At 38.5% G+C, this 19,672-nt stretch overlaps 2 protein-coding genes across 5 annotated transcripts in view; one reads left to right on the top strand and one right to left on the bottom strand.

Moving 5' to 3' along the window:
* MAP3K19 (mitogen-activated protein kinase kinase kinase 19) overlaps window positions 1–18,200 on the bottom strand; it is a 19,788-nt gene extending 1,588 nt beyond the window's left edge. The window contains exons 1-9 of one of the 2 annotated variants that reach the window (XM_083841264.1): window positions 18,063–18,200; window positions 16,418–16,488; window positions 15,779–15,863; window positions 14,717–14,958; window positions 13,994–14,037; window positions 9,349–11,808; window positions 7,909–8,061; window positions 7,014–7,711; window positions 1–5,465 (exon numbers count right to left, since the gene is read on the bottom strand). The exon at window positions 1–5,465 is cut by the window's left edge and continues 1,588 nt beyond it. In XM_083841264.1, coding sequence (XP_083697390.1) covers window positions 5,399–5,465; window positions 7,014–7,711; window positions 7,909–8,061; window positions 9,349–11,808; window positions 13,994–14,037; window positions 14,717–14,958; window positions 15,779–15,825 — 3,711 coding nt within the window. In that variant the 5' untranslated portion in view covers window positions 15,826–15,863; window positions 16,418–16,488; window positions 18,063–18,200 and the 3' untranslated portion in view covers window positions 1–5,398. The remainder of the gene's footprint in view (window positions 5,466–7,013; window positions 7,712–7,908; window positions 8,062–9,348; window positions 11,809–13,993; window positions 14,038–14,716; window positions 14,959–15,778; window positions 15,864–16,417; window positions 16,489–18,062) is intronic. The other variant, XM_083841265.1, reaches the window with a different exon arrangement.
* RAB3GAP1 (RAB3 GTPase activating protein catalytic subunit 1) overlaps window positions 18,080–19,672 on the top strand; it is a 31,484-nt gene continuing 29,891 nt past the window's right edge. For 2 of the 3 annotated variants that reach the window (XR_014585888.1, XM_083841295.1), the window contains exons 1-3: window positions 18,241–18,334; window positions 18,572–18,897; window positions 18,990–19,045. Coding sequence is in view for 2 of the 3 variants with exons in the window: in XM_083841295.1 (XP_083697421.1) it covers window positions 18,880–18,897; window positions 18,990–19,045 (74 nt within the window). In the remaining variant the exon portion in view is untranslated. Of the gene's footprint in view, window positions 18,220–18,240; window positions 18,335–18,571; window positions 18,898–18,989; window positions 19,046–19,672 lie in introns of those variants that run through there. The other variant, XM_083841296.1, reaches the window with a different exon arrangement.

Below are 19,672 nucleotides of genomic sequence, written 5' to 3'. Positions count from 1 at the left end.
AGCCACCTCCTTCACTTAGTGCTTGTGTAATTCTGTCATCTCAGATGTCAGACCTGACGCCTAGCCCTTCCAGTTGTGTTACTAAAGCGTGCTTTAAATGGTAAAACTGCTCAAAACCTACCCAGATGGTAGTTGCTGTATGATGTAACTACAGGTATATCAATTACTATGTAATACTCTCTTTCCAGTAATGCAAACGCTTGTAATTACTTGAATAAGTTTTATTTGAACTATGGATACTTTTTTTTTACACTAAGGAATATTTAAATGGAAACCTGATGGCATCTTCTGCTAAATCTAACCTGAAATCTTGGCCCATGTACAAAATGCAAAGCTGTCTTATCCGTACCGTGGTTGTTTTTCTCTGTTCAGAATGTATTTAGACCCTTTGTTACATTTCTGCATTGTTGAGTATTTTCTATCCTTATGTCGTCTGTTTCCTTTCTGTCTCAGCTCTACTCTTAGGTCTGGCTTTTAGCAAATGTAATCTGCATTAGATACTGTCCTAGGCTATATAGCATGGGCAGGTGGATGAAAAAGCAGTAAGTTGTCTTAATTTTGTGTTTTAAAGCACTACACTGCTCTTCTTTTCAAGTCTATTTAAATAGTTGTGCCATGAAATGCATCTTATACAGCCACTATGGATAAGCAATATATTGTACTGTAAATATAGCAATGTCATAAGGTGGAGTTGAAATGTCTGGATGATAACTAGTGCCTGTCTAATATAAATTGGAAAAGAGTATAGGTCTTCATCTTAAGGTGCTGTTTCAAAATAACTATTTCCTATTTTGATTCTAGGAAATTGTGAAATCTTGTGGACAAAATGTTGCTATGCTACATTGAGATCCAAACTGATTTTTGGTTTCTCTGTAAAGAATATCCATAAAACCCATTGGTTTTGGTTTTCAATGTGACTGTAAATATGTGAAACTGTACTTGTCTTTGTGTGCGGAACTAAATTCAGTGTGGTGGGAGTAGGGGGTGAGAGGGAGGGAGAGGACATGCAGTGAGATGCCACTGATGTTCCCTGACTGAAACCCACTGCCAATTAGTGAATCGTGTGAATTGGGACCTGGCTGAGGTGTGTGAAATGAGTGAAAATTCATTCACTGATCAGCCTCAACCTCCCAAGTGAATGACTGAATAAATGCAATAAAAGGCTAACAGACGACACTATTACTCTGTTCATCACTGATTACAGGTTTTTTGTTGTAAATCTGAGTACATGCATTATGTAATTTTGTAAAATTAAGCTTTAGTGCAGACCTTGCTATGACACTATTAAAAATATTCCCTTTTTGTGAGATACACGGTTTGTAGAATAGTGAGATTCTTTTGTACGTTGAACCTTAATTCTGTTCCTAATGGTGGAAGTGCTGAAGTAATGTATCTCACTGTGATCTGGTACTTCGGTATTTGCATAAAACAGCAGTTCTGTATATTCTTTTGGCAAATTGTAAATATAAATGTTTCATATTAGCATAGTTGAATTTTTGAGGTACAGCCATTTGTGTGAGATTAGAAAGACTTTATTTCTAAGAAATTGTAAAAAAAAAAAAAAAAAAAAAAGTATTTTCAATAAAATTCCCTACCTCACCTCTATTGTGCAGAAATTATCCCATTTCCTGTTTAATTTTCCAACTTCAGTTGTAGATCCCTGTTTAATTATTGGCAAAAACAATGTTTTCCATCAGAACAATCAACTAGTAAATTACTTTAAAGTTCCTTGTATAACTTGTTTCCCTTGCTTCCTTCATGTTATGGTGCTCAGGCTTAGGAACCCACTGTAAATTCTGTTTGCATGCCAGAAAAGCAAAACCTAGACACTTTACAGCATCTTAAGAGATGCGTGTGTGTTTTCTTATCCAACCTGGGTGTATGAGCCTGTACCATATAACTTCAGTGTACAGTGGCTGGCCATGCTTGATAGTGCTTCCTTTTAATGGCTGGGAGGGGAAGGAGGGAAGAGGGTGGTGACAAGAGCTTTGTCTCTGTAAGACCACAGGGTAAAGGTTCCCAGTCAGTTTTGCGTAAAGGGGATTTAGCAAACAAGTTGTTTTCTTTAATTGCAATGTAAACACATGTTCCAGAAATGAATTCTAAAAATAAATCTTAAAAGACTTGAAAATTATGCCAAGCTGAACGAGCTAATTAATTCATTCTTTCTCTGAAATGCTTAATTCCTTACCCTTTAATTTAAAAAAAAAAATAACACCAGGAGTTTTCTCTCACATTGCTGTGGAGAATGACTGTTTCTTTGACTTCTCCAGAGGTGGATATAGCAAACCCAAATCAACTCTATAAACTCAAAAGCTGGAAGTACTTGGTTTTGATTCCTGTGTGTTCCTGTACTCAAAACTGCACCCTTTTTCCATGGTAATAGTTCAGAAGTTTTGTGTTCTTTGGCAATACCTGTAAACTTCACTTCCTGAAGCTGCCTTGGGGTATGGGACCCTTTGAAAATTAGGGGAGAAAACTTACTCTGCTGTGAGTGCTGGAATCGATTCCTCAGAGGAGAACTTTTGGCCTTTTTGGATTATGTGCAAGAACTGGCATTCAGATAGGGCTGTAGAAAATGGCAGCAGTTCCTGCTGAAAGTTGTGAGAAAGCTGTGCAAGTTGGTGCTAATTTTGAACCTGAACCTCAAAAGATTGTGGGTTTTCTGAGCTCGATGTCTGCTTCCTTGAGAAGTAAGGTCGATAAATGTATTTTGAGATGCAAATTTTTACATCATGGGTGGCTATAGTTTCAAGACCAGTGCAGGATAGTTGGGTTGGCACACCTATGAAACCTAACTTTCCTGAACAGTAGCTCAGAGCTTTAAATATTATTGCATAAAATAAAATCCTAGGTATCCCCTACAGTGATAAAGGGACACATACTTTCATATGCCTGAATTTAAACTCTAAATGTAGAGGAAACTTGGCATTACAGCAACATGGCTGTACCTGCTGCTTGGTAGCCTGCACACTTTACAATGGGGGGTCTTCACTGCTGTTTTGCTTCTGGCCTATGTTTTTTAGAAATGAAGGCAGCAAGTTTAAAAAATAAAAATAAATAAGGCTTGCCCTGCTCAAATACTGTAAATAGTAAAGTGTGTCTTTTTTCAGTGAGTCACTTTTCATCAAAAAATAAGGATTTAAGATGATTTTAAAACTTTTCTCCTTATTAACTTAGATACCTCACTACAGATATCTGAATTGTCTGGATTTTGATGTGAAACATCTATATCTCCTTAAGTAAGAAATATGCAAAGTTAGACTTGTCTACATAAGGCCCGAGATTCCCTAAATCAACATATTTCTTGGTTAAGCTGTGCTAAGAAGAGGGCTGGTATGTTAGCACATATCCCCTGTTCTCAAGCACACTTAAGCTGAAAAGAAAAAAACACTTGTTGCAAGTGCTGGCATTAAGCTATACCCTCATTCTTTAAATCTGGTTAAACAAGCAAAAAAAGCTCAGGTTCAGGTTTTACAAATTTTAAACCTTTTTTTTTTAAAAAAAATGAAAACTAATGTTAGTGTAGCTGGACTAAACATTACATTTAAATTCCAAATAACTACTAACCCTAACATTAGAGAACTCAGATGTTAACAGATCTTAGTTTCGGTTATAAGATGTGCATCAGAAGGGGGATTCATAGCTCTGAAAATATGAATTAACTGCATATCCTAAAGCATTCCCATTCTTTCTCTGCTTAGGACTGTCATCTCAGTATCATTTCATGCTAAATAAAAACTCATATTTACTTTTCAGCTTTTTTTGGAAACACTCCCTTAATCTAAGAAGAATTAATACACACCTTGGAGTTACGTACATCCCACTTGAGTTAACGTGCCAGGGCTCCTACCTTTTTTCTGCAAGGTACTTTAACGTGAAGATACTCAAGTTGCCATGGATTTTGGCCTAAGGACCGACCATTATTCCTCAAAATGGGACTGATAACTGTTTAAACTTGGAAGATTACTGTGATGCTAGGATTTCTCTCATAATGGCATAATGCTCTGTCTGTTATGTGACATCATACCTACAGAAACTACACAAATAAAGAATTTTGCTAAAAGTACTTACTGATTTCTCTTCATTTTTATAAAGTTTAGACCAAACAGCTCTCTGAAGTCAGGCTACTGGAATAAAATAAAATTTGAAAACTATTTAAGTAACTAAAATGCTAAATGCTCTGGGGGAAGTTGATCTTATATAAACCACAACTTTTTGTTGCTTTCCTTCTTTGTTTTGTAAAACACCCATTTTTGAATTCACTGCTGCTTCAAGAGTCAGGGTCTTGAACTCTTGAGGTCTCAGCCCTTGAAAGTTCTAGGGCTGAGTTTTACTACGTCTTCCTAGAAACTAGGTGCTCACAAGAACATAAAGTTCACCCCATTTTAATGGCTTCTGCAATGTTTTATTCCCCTGAAATCTTAAATATACTGTGAAAGAAGCCCCATCGGGAAGAGGACAGTCTAAATACTAATTCCTGAATCTTTTTTTTTTTTTTAATTAATACATCATAATGTTCTTCAAATGTTATTTCATTACATGCAGTTAGTAGTAGGTAGTAGCTAGTTACACTAACAACCTGTAAAAAAAAAAACAAAAAAACAACTCCACCCTTGGCATTATGCAAAAGCCAAATGGACAAGGGCCTGAGCAGCCCAGCTCAGAGCAGTGGGGTTGGACGGGGCCATCTCCAGAAAAGACACTCTCAAATCTCTGATTCATAATTCTAGAGAGACTAAGAAATTACCTTGATGCAAGTTCAATAAGGATGCGCCTGGGTACAACTCCGCATCTCTTGTCATTATCACTCCAGTATCTTGTAGCTGATAAACCTCAGCAGCAAAGGATAAAAAGGATTGATACGTGTGTACAAAGACTAGTTTTGTGGTTCTTTCCACCAGCTAAAATGGAAAGGCACATCTAACTAAACAAAAGCTTCAGTATGTTCTATGCCAACGTAACTGCATCGTTTGGCATTTTCATGGGATTACAGGCACATTTAAACACTCATCTATGAGTCTGAGTAGAGCTTTCTGTATCTGCAATGCTTTCTGCTGATACCACACGTTCCAAAGGTTTTTACAGACAAATTGGCACTGCCAACGTACCTTGCTTGTCATGGACTGGGGGTAGTGTTGTGGGGTGTTTTTTTAAGTCTCTTCGAATGCAACAAATTGTACGGCCCTGTGTTCACAGTGAGGGAATGCCCATTCCAATGAGCACAGACATCGCAAAAAAATGTTAATCACCACCTAAAAATAGCCTTCTTGTCTACAAAGTTACCTCTAGTAAGTTCTGCTGTCACTTTTAAGTCCAGCTCCTTCTGATCTTTTCCACCAGTGGAAATCTTCTTTTATGTGAAAGGTAAACTCATTTGGCAGGAGTTTTGAAAAATTCACTGTCTTCCTTTCACAAAGGGATGGTCCAGCAACTGCAGAGCAGAAGGGCGTTCATGTTGATCTCTGCATTGAGGGTTTCAAAAATCAGTACATAAAATTAATATGCATTCCTGTAATGTAATTATTTGTAAAATCTAAATACAAACTTAGGCTTTTTTTTTTTCTTAACTCTCCAGTCATTACTCCTTTTCAGTTTTTTTTTTTTATATTTTATAAAGCTGGTAGAAAAGAGGGCAGAATTTATTGGAAGAGATTGTTAGCATGTATGACTTATAAAAATGAAATAACTTATTACAAAAATCTTTTTTTGTTCCTCTAAATTCCTACCAAAACTTTGAATAATTCTTCTTATTCAGCTGTTTCAGGTGCAACAAAAGTGTATTTAAGAAACATGTTAATTATTTGTTTGGCCTTATGTCAGTCAGTCTGTTTTGCCATCTCCAATCAACATGATTCATGTTAAGGAGGCCATTTGGACTTATAGCATTGCAAGAATCAAGGAGTTTGTTTTTTTTCAACCCTCAACGTGGAGAAAAGTGAAACAAGGGAAACAATAAAGGGCACTGATTTCTTAAGTAATAAATTAATAGGAAAAACAGGAAGAGGGAGGCATTTATATTTAGGACACGGTGAGACCATATATTAAAACTTTGCCAATACAAATGCATCATTAAAAAAAAAAAGTAAATACTGTATTAAAAATCTTTCTATTTGTGTATTTCCTTCTACCTAACAATGACTCCTGATATCTTTTAAATACTACTATCTCTGAATCAAAGTATCTATGATGTTGCTATTTATTGACAACAGTTATTCTGTTTACTGCTATATGGTCCATGTGGACCATAACAACTCTAATCCAAGGACTAAAATTCAGGGCACTGTCATACCCACTAAATTATGTACTTCTCTCTAGTGCCCAAATCTGGTCTTTAGAGATACATAAAAGGTGGATATCAATTTCATAAAGCTATCAATTTCATAAGGACCACCCGTGGAGGCCAGAAACTTCTCTCTTGAAATGACAGTCCATTTAAAAGTCTGGGACAAAGCTGGTATTTAAAATAGAATAAACTCCACAGGAATAATTCTTATAATGAGTGAATGCTAGTTTGTCTTAAATACAGAGAACTTTATGTTTCCAGTAGGTATTTATTTCCTGGGCTGGCAGTGATAACATATTTTTCTGCTGCAGAAGATAAGAACTATGTGCAACCTTTTCCATTTAGAATGTTGTCCTCAAAACAACTTCCTAGACACAGGCCAGACTCAGCCAATGGGTTATTTGAACAGCAAAGCACTTCAAAGAAAATTAGCCAACATTTGTCTAAAACTCAATGGTAACACGTTTCTGCATGAAAATTACAGGAAAAGTAAATGCTGAACACAAGGCCCCCTAAAAAAGAACTTGTGACTATTTTTAACACCATTATGGAGAGTAAATCTCTTTTATGTATACTGTTATTCAATGGCTTTCCTGAAATGTTGTAAAACCTAAGGATTTACAGTACAGTTCTTCTACGCAGCCATATGTGCCATTTAAGATAGCCTAAGCTTCCATACACACTATCTGCATTTTTCCTTTTCTTTTTCAGTTAAAACTCCACATACCTGGTTAAGCACGCATGCACAAAATCCGCTGCAGTTCCCGAGAACTGGTCAGGCAGGGAAGGCATCAGCCCTCTGTGGGCCCCAATATAGAACATGGCTGCTATCCTGCCCATGGAAGCCAGCGGTGGTTTTCCCGTTGCCATCTCAAACACGGTGCAGCCAACGCTCCAGATGTCCGATTTCCTCCCGTATCCAGATTCATTTATAACTTCTGGTGCCATCCAGTATGGAGTCCCATGCACGGACTTGAGCATCTCGCTGTGTGTGCCGCTGAGGCTTGCCCAGGCTAAGCGCCGGGCACAGCCAAAGTCGATTAGCTTTACTATACCACTTGGCATGAGCATAACGTTATTGCCCTTGATATCTCTATGCACCACACCATTGTCGTGTAAGTATGCAACCCCCTCTAGAATTTGTTTTGTGTATTTGCAAAGGACAGTTTCTGGCAACGGACCAAACCGATGAATAATACTAGAAATTGAGCCACCGGGAACGAACTCCATGAAAATGCTTAAAATGTTGTCTTCCAGACAAGTTCCTAAATAAGTTACAATATTGACATGTTTCAGTGTCTTCAAAAGATCAACTTCCTCGTGCAACTTCTGATACTCCTTTTCTGTAGTGAGTTGATCTGACATATCCAAAACAACCTGTTTTACTGCTATTAATTGTCCCTGGCTTGTCAGACCGCAGTATACCTACAAAGAAAATAGCATTTATTAAAATGAAACATGAATAAAAGTGTATGTTCACTTATTTTACAGGGTATCTTTGTCACGTTTCATTGCATAATCCAAAATATTTATTTGTTGCACTGGACAACAGTCAGTTATAAGGTGAGATGTAGCTCAGAGATGACCAGTGCATCTCTTAACATACTGAGACTTTAACTTACTGTGCCATAGGCTCCCTTTCCAAGAACTTCACCTCTCGTCCACATGATAGTATCCTTGTTATTTAAAATGCTTCCGGGCACTTCAGTAGATTCCTCGAAGTTTAGCAGGCTTCTTTCTTCATTTGATCCCAAAAAGGCTCTACTGTAACTCTGCTTGAAAGACGACGGTCAGCATGAGGAGAAAGCAAGGGGGGAAAGAAAAGCTTCGTATTATCATTACATTTTTTATAAGGAGTAACTTTCACCTGGCATGATTCTCTCTCTCTCTCTTTCTCTTCCTCCTCCTCCCCCAAACACACCTTGCCTGGCATATCGATACAACAGCTCCTGAAATAGAAACTTGCCTCCTCCTTGATATATTCAAGGATGTATCGTAATAGTGCATAACCTGAAGATTGTAGCATGCCATCTTTTTGCCATTAAAAGCAAGCCAGGCAGAAGGAACACTTAGAAGATCAGGTTATATGTCTGCTTGTTATTTTTTTTTTCTTTTTTTTTTTTTTTGTCACGTAGCTACAGTTTGCTAAGCTGAAGGGTGAATGTGACCACTGACTTGCCCTAGGTAACATGTGTAATCCAAGCCTGATGAAAACAATTTGGAGATGACTTCACAGGAAGAAGAGACTGCTTCAGAAAGGATGGTAATAATTACTCCATCTAGCCAGGGATCTCCAGGAGAAGTAATAAATGGAGGTAAAATTGGCATCTGTGTTTGCAGAAGCATAAGGAAGTGTATCAAAATACAGTGAAAGAAAACTTCCTTATGAAATTTTAATTAAAATAGAGAAAAAGCTAAGAGGGTCAAGGAGAAGTGATACTGGTAGATAAGCACCTTAGTGGGTGAAGGTTCTTAACTGAGCAGGGGGCCAGAATCAAAGCCTTCTGAACTTGAAGTTTTGATTAAACGTTACTTAAACAGCCTTAACTCTATCTGATAAGCCGATACTTGTCATCCATATCTACAAAAGTATCTGGTTGCCCTCAGGGGTTCAAGGAAATTGTCCTTTTGGATATACAAGGACCATTTGTAATGTCTTTTCATATCCTTTACAAGTCTAGATCTCAAGTGCTTTTGCCTTGGCCCCCAGCCTTTCATACATGCTCTTCAGTTAAAATAGCCTCTCCCTTTTTTTCACTACAATTTCTTAATTTATCTTGACCCAAAAAAATAAGTCTTCATAGGTATCTATGTCTGTCATGCCTGAATACCATCTGCCTTGTGTCAGAGAGGCAGCATCTAACATGGGTGTCCTCGGCTGGGCACCAGAAGGCTCAGTGGACAGCTGGCCCAAGGGGAAGAGACCCGATCATTAATGAGCACGTTACCTGTACTTTAGTTAAACACTGTTTTCTTTGTCAACATCATGACTCATCGTTCACCCACAGTTGTGTTGGAGCATCACCCAAAGGATCTAGCAAGTTACAAGAAGTTACTTTTACCTTCACTAGAGCACTATTTAGTATTTCTCCATCTCCGTTCATCGTATTTCCTTCTTTCGCATAGGCATTCTGCATTTTAGAATCTGCAATTTTTGTTCTTGAAGAGTTGATGTCTTTTTCTTCAAGCACTAGCAATTCTGCAGCCAGACAACAAAGCAACTCGTCAGTCACGTCCTTTTTACCTGCCCAGGACAAAATGTTTTGACTTGTCTGGAAACTGGGACTTGTAACATTTGTTGTCTGAATCACTGAAGGCTGAGTAAATTCATTTGCCAAACTACTGCCCTGAGGTGTGTATGCCCAACTCTGACTTGATTTTTTTGCAAGGGATTGACGCTGCAGTCTGTCTGAAAAGTGCAATGATTCGTGTTGATTTATAGTCCTGAAGGAGGTCTGGTGTGATTCCAGGCCTGTGCAGCCGTCCTCATCCACCCTGTACCGGGGTACGCAAATGTTCTGGTCTGTTGTTAATGAACTGCTGCGTACAGCAGCACATTCTGTGTAGTCTTTATCACTTAACTGAAGAAGATTCTGGCTACAGGTAGAAGCTATCTGATGGTTGGATAGACCCCGACTGTCTAAAGACTTCTCCAAAGAGACTTCTGTAATAGGAGATAACTTCGAATTTGAATTTTTTTTATTTTGTTTGGTTGACTGTGAAAGCTCTTCTAAAAATATAAGCTGATCATCTAAGTCTCCGCAAACCAGTGACATGCTCCTTGAAGTTTGTATTTGACAATCTGGACCAGAACTTATTACATTATCTTGCTCTGTGTTGCTATCACTGAATTTGATACTTTTGTCCTTTGGAATTAAGCCTTTCTGCTTTTGTTTGGTACCAGATACGGTCTTCTTTGGCTTAGAATACGTTCTCTTTTGAGTGTTTCTTACTTGGCTGCTCTCTCTCCTTTTATTGCAGGTAGATCTGCAGGTGCTAGCAGTGCATCTCCCAAGTGGAGCAGAACAAACATCTCTGTAAAAACTGTTCTCATGTTGATCAAGCTCACGCATGTGGGAATAGACTGGAGTTGCAAACATTTCATAAATACCCGGACCATTGTCATTTGAATTTATTTTCTTGAACATGTCACTGTATTTCAGATGTACAAAATCTGAAGCAGACTGTGCACACGGTAGAGAAAGAGGAGTAACAGGTTTCTTTAAAATAACTGGATTTTTGCAGCTGCAGGAGAAACTTTGCTTTTTAAGTTTTTGAGCACTCTGAGGAAAATGGTATTTGTTTGCTTGAGGTATTTTTTTTTGACATTTCAGGGAAGTCTCAGATTCCATGCATGGCAGTTGCAAAGATGGAAAAATCCGATTCTTGGCATTGATCTCTTGTGTATTATATTTTGTGGAAATCTCATCAGAAACAATTACGCCTTCAGCTATCTTTATCTTGTTACTTATTTTAGATTTTGATGAATGTTTGTTTCTATTCATCTTTATCTCACCTTTGTCATTTTCTTTGCGAGCAGGAACGTTGCAGCTCTGACTAACACGAGGAGGGAGGCTACGAATGACACTCCTTCTCCCGGCAGGACATTTAGCAATGGGTTCCTTAGCTGGTTCTTGTTCAGAGAACATAACGTGGGCAACAGGTACAAGCTCACTTTGATCTTCTGCAGTCGCTTCTTGCGTTGCTTCTTTTTTCTTTTCAAATTCAAGAAGACAAACATTATTTTCTGTTTGTTTTCCAGAACAATCTTGCACTCTGGGAATGAGTGCAGCTACAGAGTTACCTTCTAAGGCACGGTAGGCCTCTATCACTTCATTTGTACAGGAAGAATCTAAATCATGATTGCCAAGCATGAAGTTCATGCTCTCCTCATCTTCACACGGTATATAACCCACTGTCATTTCTGGAATATCTCCTCCTTCTATACCAGTTGTACAGGAATTCTCCACTCTTTTTTCCTTCTCGCCAGCTCTTAAAGTGTCTGTGTTGTTTGACACAGGACATAAAGCTGTAAATATTTCACAGTTTATCACAGCGTTACTTGTGCTGAAGTAGGAAGAACTAGCATCCCAGTAACTGACTTGGGTCATGATATCTATATCCTTACAAGCCACTGACAACTGATACTTCATCTGGTCATTCTTTTCAATATTGGTAGCTACATCAGCTTCCCTCCATTTCAAATTGTTTTCAATTTCTTCTTTCCTGTCGCTAGAGTACTTATAATATTTATCCTTGCTGAAGCAGCACAGGTCTTGTGTTGGAGTGAACTTATCAGAAATAGTAGCCACGATCAGACCTGAAGACTTTTCAGCGTCTCTTTTTAATAAATTGTCTACCTGATACTGATAAAATTTGTTAGCTGGTTTTATAGGCTGGGGAATAAAGTTCATAATATTCAAAATCTTTCTGATCTTGGTGCTTTCATTGATGAAATTATCCTCTAGAAGAGCAAGATGAATTGTTCTTACAGGCTGAAATGTCACTGGTGGCAAATGAAACTGTAATTTCCATTAAAACAAAAAAAACGTTAATAATGTACTACAGAACAGATACAGGTAAAAGCTAATCACTAAGAACCAAGCAGGTGAAGGAAAAAACAATCAGAAAAGGATTACTCTTTGATATATTCCCATATTTAACGTACTATGAAGTGTAATTTCAAAACCACATTATTTTTCTCACATCCAGATTTATTCCTAAGTATTTTAGCACAGAAAGTGGGATCCTTTGCTTACGGCCTAAGTCACTATTCATGATTTAAAAATAATAAACTTTGGCCCATATACAAATAATCTCATCAGTTATTAACCATGTGTTATGCTATATAATGTGTTTGGTACAGGAATTCAAAATTTTCATGTGCCAAAGTTTCTTTCTTGCTGCACACTCTCACTGAACGAAAGCACCACTCTTATGCTGATATTTAAAACCCTCCAAAGTGTGCTGACAGCAGTAATTATATTCCCAATGGAACTAAGGTTCATGAAACCAGTTTTTAAAAATCAAAAGCTATAGTGTTATAACAGAATACTATTTTACCAATGCAAAAAACAATCTTTACAAATTTTTTCTTGCTTTTAAGAGATGTTGCTATAATTCTAAATATGTATCTCTTTCATGTGTTCAGTGTAGTCTTATAAAAATCTTCATAAACCACGTCAGACAGGCCACAGTGTTAGCTCACAGAATTTAAAGTATGCTGGAAAATAGCACAGTCTGCACTACATTTTGTCAGTGAAGTTAAATGGATAGCTACCAAAAGACCATTTTTTGGTATGGCAGCTAACGCAGTAGTCTGTTGTATTTAGGATGTATTTTATTATTCCTCCCTTCTTTCTTCTCTCTCCCCCCCACCCCCTTAATCAAAAGGTACTGTATATCTTTGAAAGAGAACAGATTTAAGAATTTGAGTGCATTGTTGTGATTATTCAGATGAAATGTGAGAATAATTTTCTGAAAATATTATTTCTATTCTTTATTTTTATAGGAAAGGGAGAAAAAATAAACTCAAATATACTGTATACTTTTATGCAAATGAATGCGATAGAAATAATTACATAGTCACATGCTCTGACTGCACATTCGCATGTCTATATTCAACATCAGTTTGCAATCTGCAGGAAATTTTTGTTTGCATTCCAAGGGCAAACTGAGGTTCGAATGTGCCAGAAAAAGCAATGAGTGCTGTTTTGAAATTTACAGTTCAGAAGGCTTTGTCTAGTCTGCGTGGTTTTAGTCTGAATGCTCAGTTTATTCCAAATAATGTTCTCTAGAAATCACCAGAGCCTAAGATGTGAAATAAAGCTGTATTAAATCACATTGAGGTCAACTGAATTGTTTTTCTTAAACATTTCCCTCAACTGGGAATGTTTGTTGTGTTTTTTTTTCCATAGCCCTTTTTATGATCTTCTGTCAGAACTTCTAGACTTTTCTGTGACTTTTTTCCTGTGAATACTTTCATATTCTACAGTAGGCACACTAAAGTACATAGCTGATTCATTAATTCTTCTGTACAAAGGGCTATTAATTAATAACTATAAAGACCAAATTATCCTTTTTCCAAATATAGTATATTTGATCTTTTGCAACATTTCAGGCTCACCTGGTGTGAAGCACTGATTTATGTTAAACGACTAACTCGGTTGTGTGTACAGAAGTAGCTATCAAAACTGTTTTGTCAGGAATCCTGTTTACACATCACAAAATTTCATGTCAAATATGTTTAATTCTAAAACATTATTTTGTATATGTTAGTACACTAAATTTCAGCAATCATTTCATATCAAGACAGTTCTTCAATTGTGCTTCAATTTTAAATTATCCATCAATACATGAAATTGTTTTGTTTTTAAATTCAGCAAAACTAGACAACAGTGTCTAACATATAGAATACACATACCTGAAATTAACTTATGTATTACCATTATAAGAGGTTCTATATCTTCGTGAACTTCCAGTCCCTTACCCCCCAAAATCCCTGATGTAACACTTCACTGACAATTTTTTATATAGTTCTGAACATTTGCTGATATATATATATACACGAATACTTGATGTTCATCTGAAAGGCTGAAGAATAAGTAGACAAAACTACCTGCACTTCTTCTGTGTTGCTATATTTCAAGTTTTGAAAGTATATAATACTTTTAATTGTGTTCAGCTTTATACATAACACCATCTTACCTCAGATTTCTTGTTCCTCTTTTCTCCTATTGTTATATTTAACCCTTGAAAATCAAAACAAATGAAATATTAGTTTGGCATTCTTAAACAGAGTACAGTTTTCATGCATAAATTAATTTCAAACTGTAGGGCTCTGAGGACCAGGAATCTGTCTAACATGCAGTTGCAATCCATGCTATAAATCTGCTATAAAGAAAAAAGTTGAAAGTTGAAATTAAAGTGTGATACTGAATCTTATAATTGCACTTTCTATAGAACTCAGTGAAATATAGCAATTTTAAAACAGTTTTATTCTAATAGTTTAAGCAAATATCTCTTCTCAATTTCAGATGTTTGCTAACTTCAACATGTAGCTAATTAATTCCATTATGAATTAATTAATTCCAGTATAAGGAAAAAAGTGAGAGAGATGCTACCCTGGCCCCACTGAAGCTAAGGAGAATTCCACTATACGTTTTGTGGTCTCAGTTTCATTATACAGAGTATTCTCTGTATAATATTCTCTGTCATCACTTCTCTTTATCTCCTTCATTTCCCAAATACACATACGCATCATTAAAGAAGATGTTCAACATGGCTGAAAGTCTACTTAATATGAAGAAGTCAAGCAAACATAAAGACAATTTAAAATTTAAATAAAAAGGACTTCTGAGACTTTGGGACATAACTTGATAGTAATGTATAGCTATATTTAAAAGTTGTGACTTTTAAAATAGAACTTACTTTGCCGTGCATGTGCTTGTATTATCTGAAAGGCACCCAAATCCATAAATGATTTTGAAATGTTAGATTCTGTGCCTGTGGCCTGTAGCAGAAAGCTGAAGTCAAAGCCATGTCTTACGTTCTCCTTCTTCAGCAAGAAAGGTAGAGAAGTGTGCTCTCCCATCTGTAATGCTAACTGATTTTTACTTTTAAAACACGTCACTTGTTTATCTGGCCACAGTCCAGTTGTTGGTGCTATTTGGCTAAAAGGCAAAAAGCAAAAAACAAAACACAGTATAAAAATAAGTGTAAGGAGCCTACTCAGTTCAAATAATCAAGTGACATGGAAATAATGTGAACAAGAAGTCTGTAAGATCTAAGAATGTCAAAGTATTTTCTCTTTCTTGATCCATCTAGGAAGTTGGGGCTCTCCCCAGCACCATCTGACTGTAATACCAGGGACTGATTACAAATGACAATGGATTACAAACAACATAGACAAAGCCAACACATGAATGGGAAAAAGCATTACCCGCCTTCCCCTTCTTGACAAAACCTGATTGCTTCCAGCATGATTTTTTTAAGAACCATCAGGAAAGTATGTCAGAAGGATTCCAAAGACCAGGTGCACCTTTGTTATTTATAAAATGTGCTGTGGCCTGCCTGAAAGAATAGAGGCTATATAAACAAGACTCAGATTTCAGCCATCTGGTTTCTGAAGAATGGAAAATCCAAATACGGAAAAAAATAAATCCTGTAACTGAAAAGAGGTCAAAAATACAGTCTACGTTAATCTTAAAGCTGTATGTGAGATAATTGTTTGTTTTTAATTGAATCAAATGCTGATGTAAAACCATATACATTTTTTCCTCATACGGTACCAAATAATTAGTTCATCTACAGCAATATCCTGCCTCCGGCAATGACCAGTAATTGACTTTGGGAAGATAGAAACACTGTACAACTCACAGAGTTGCATCTAGCATCTGGCACTAAGTACATTTTTTCATACTCACAGACTGATACTTGCTTTGTCTTCATTTTTGAATACCCAACTGCAAATTAACTATTAATTCTGCTTACCTATTTTTTCCTAGAGCTTTGTATGACTGATGCGTTTCCTCCATCATTTTACCTGCATTTTGAAGAGCAACAACAATTCCACAACCTGCAACAGTACATTAGTATATTAGTATTATATTAGTATATTGCATAAAATATTAGTATATTGCATAAAAGCAATATAATTCATTGACCAATAATACAAAGAAAATGTACATATTTTTGGCCATTAAAATATGAAACAGGAAAAAAAATGAGCACGTTTCATTTGACTTAGATACATATACATACTGTTATAACTTTTAGACATTTGAATATAAATCAAAAGCAATTTTAGTTATTTTGGTAAGTATACTACTTCAATGTAAAATAAAAGCAAAGAACATCTTTAAAAAATCCAATTACACCTCCTGTTTCAGCAGAATAGAAACATAAGAAAAATATTGACAAACTCTACAAAAGCATGGCATTTAAAATAGGAAACGTGTTAAAGTTCAAACAAATTTCAGAGCTTTTCAAAGGTGGAAAATAACTCTGAAGTTGATTTCAAATTATCTTGTAGTTGCTTGGTTTTAACAAGTGACAAGATTTCAAGTTAACGTTGTCCTTTTTTTTCTCCAGATCCCATATATAGCATTTCATAAACATTGGTTAAACTACCTCCTTTTCTTCTCCTCTTATTTTGTTAGTTTTCAAACATACTGTCCTGAGTTGTATTACAGTCCTGAAACCTGAAAAAAATGTTTCATCAATTGATTTCCAATTCATGTGATAATAATAATAATTAATATTGCCTACCATCTATATTACAATATTTCCCATTTCCCATCTTTATTATTTAGCAAACAATTTATAGTTTTAAAAAATACAGAAGATATTGTTAGATACCTTATGTGTATAAAAATATGTGAATGAATATGAATATACATTTAAAGATATATGAATAAAAGTCTCAAATTCCTACAGGGCAACTCTGGGCAACATTGCTCTGAGTGGAAGATTGTAAGGTCCATACTGGAAAATTATGTAATAATGTAAAAATAAATGTTTTTTTTTTCCTACTATCTAATCAATAGATATATAATATCACGATTTATGTATTTTACACATTCATATTCTTGCTAATATTATTGAATGAGGTCTAACTTTTCCTGCAGCATAAATATATTCTCCTTTCTAGATTACGTGGCATGCTTTATTATATTGACATAATCGATATAGTCTGGCAGTGAACTCTCCATTTTAACTGTGTAAGAAATACATGCTATATCCATTTAAAACAGTGATCTATCATTAAACCTTTTTTTTTTTGCATTTGCATCTTCAATTTAATTTATTGCAATATATTCCCCCCTCAAACAAAAACATTACTTAACCACCATACACATGCTACCAAAGTAACTAGTTTTAGAACTTAATTTGTATGGCAGGCTAAAAGAAAGGTATGATTTTTAGAAAATTGTTTATGGCTATAAAATCTATCAATAGATGGACTGTGAAAAATAGGACACCTAGTGGCTCTTACGTTAATTTCTTTACAAAATTTTCTCTCTGATATTTTTCTCACATGCTGGTTTTTACTTCATTCCTTGTCCTTACATGACTCAAATGCATAAAATGCTCAACTTCATAAATTTTTCACACTTAGTAGTAAATAACACTTTGAACTTTCTTTACAAGTTTTATTACAAATTATTCCTAACAACAATCTCAGGTACTACCCCAGCAATGCTTTTTGTTTTGTTTTGTTTTGTTTGTGGGTTTGTGTGGGTTTTTCTTGTTTTAAGTTTCCTCATAAATACTTGTCAATTTATTCATAATGACTTTTTTTTTTTCTTTGCACCTGAGCTCAGGGGTCTCAGTAGAGCTACTAACGCACACGGGAAAACTGCCTAACATCAAGGTACTATTTATTAATGGCGAGATGTATGCAACAGATGGAAGGTAGCAAGCCACGTAGCAGTCTGTCCTCACGGAACCATTCCATTTCAACGTCACTGCACAGGTCAGTGGAAATGAGTTCCTCATCTTAGTTTACAGAGGAGGAAACAGAGAAAAGTTGAATAGTATGACCAAGGTCACCCAACGAGTTGTGCAAAAGTAGCTTGAGTAAGCACTCTTGATCTATCATTCTTAAGCTAAACACAAGATAATCCATTAAAATGCATATTTCGTTGTATTAGTCTGTTAAGAGTTACATCAGACCGTGAACTTCTCCAAACTTCGACTTTTTTTGGATATACGAGACCCCCTTCAAAGCACTAGCTGACAAGGTCCTACAAAGCAGCCACAACCCCTACCTTACCGGGTGTTGAAGGGTGACAGAGGCGCAGCAACACGCCCAGAAGCCACAGGGCATCCCCAGCTGGCAGCTGCGCCCCTTTGCCGGGCGGCACGAAATCCAAGCCCCAACCTCCCCGGCCGTTCGCTTCGGCGTTCGCTGCTCCGGCGGAGCGGGGCGGGTGCGTTTACACGGCGTTGCCGGGGGAACTCCGGCAGCGGGCCGGGAACCGGGCGGCAGCGGGGCTGGGGGGCGCTGGCTGGGGCAGGGCCGGCTGCGGAGATTGCGGGCTCAGAGTGAGCCGAGGGGGGACTGGGGAGAAAATGGTGTGAGAGGGGTTTGGGGGGAGCTGGCGTGAGGGGGATCGGGGGATGATGGTGTGAGGGGAGTTTGGGGGAGCTGTTGTGAGAGGCGCCCGGAGGTTGCGTGCCCCGACACCCGGGGACTTGGGGCCCGCTCTGTTTTCTTGAGGACGGCGACACCGGGCCTAGGGGGCACCTCGGCTCCTGGCCGACCATCTCGTTCGTCCCCAGGTACAATCGGCCCCATGGGGACAAGCTGCGACGCCCGTCACGCCCAAGCAGGCGGCCGGCCGGCCGGGCAGCCATTTTGTTTACCCTCTCAGGCCGGCCCTGAGGGAGCCGGAGAGCCTCGGGGAGCGGGCCCAGCCTTGACGCGGGAGGCCCGGGAGGAGCAGCCCTGAGGCACCGCTGCCCGCGGCCGGTGCCGCCTCCCGGGGCAGGGCGAAGCGAGCCGGGGAGGCGAGGAGCGGGCGGCCCGCCCGGCGCCGCCTTCCCGTCAGCGGCAGCACGCAGGGCGGGGGGCTGGGCAGCGTCGCAAAATGGCGGCGGACAGCGAGGTGAGTGTTAGCCCCCTGTTCCCTTCCCTTCCCTCCTCTCGGTGCCCAGCCGCTGCCTCCCCGCTCACTGCCTGCCCGCTCTCTCCCCGCAGCCCGAGTCGGAGGTGTTCGAGATCACGGACTTCACCACCGCCTCCGAGTGGGAGCGGTACGTGCTGCTGCCGGGACCGGGGCACGGGGGCTGCGCGGCTCCTGCCGGGGCTCGGGGGGGGGCTCTGAGGGCTGGCAGGTGCCGCCGGGGCCCTTCGGCTCCTTCGCTGCCTGGCCGCCTTGCTGGCGGCGTCGGGCACAGTTTTTCCAAGTTTTCAGCTACTCCGTGGCCTTGTTGTTGTTGTTAGTTGAACTTAGGCGGCCCCAGAAGGTGTCTGTGCCCCATCATCGGGGGAAGAGGCTCCTGGTGAGCGCTGCTGCCCCTGTCAACATGTTAACGCTGCGCCAGGGGCAGGGGGACGGGGACGGTGTGCCTGCTGGCGGTACTGCTCGGCAGGCTAAGAGGATCCAGCCAAGCCCTTTCTGAGCTTAGCGAAAGATCTGGTTTAATGTCTATTTGAAGAGGATGGGAGTAAAGATCTAGAAGAGCTCTGTGGATTTTTATGTTATATTAATAATGTAGTCATCTCAGATGAAGCCCTCAAAAGTTAGAAGAACAACGTACAGGAAAATTTGAGATGAAGATTGCTCTTGCATTCTTAATGTACTATTTCATAGAAATCCTGGAATCATTAAGGTTGGAAAAGGCCTCCAGGATCATCTGGTCCAACCATCACCCTACTAC

This window comes from Anser anser (genome assembly GCF_964211835.1).
Source record: "Anser anser genome assembly, chromosome: 6".
Lineage (NCBI taxonomy): Eukaryota > Metazoa > Chordata > Aves > Anseriformes > Anatidae > Anser > Anser anser.
Note: the sequence above shows the minus strand (reverse complement) of the source record. Positions and strands in the feature narration are given on the sequence as shown.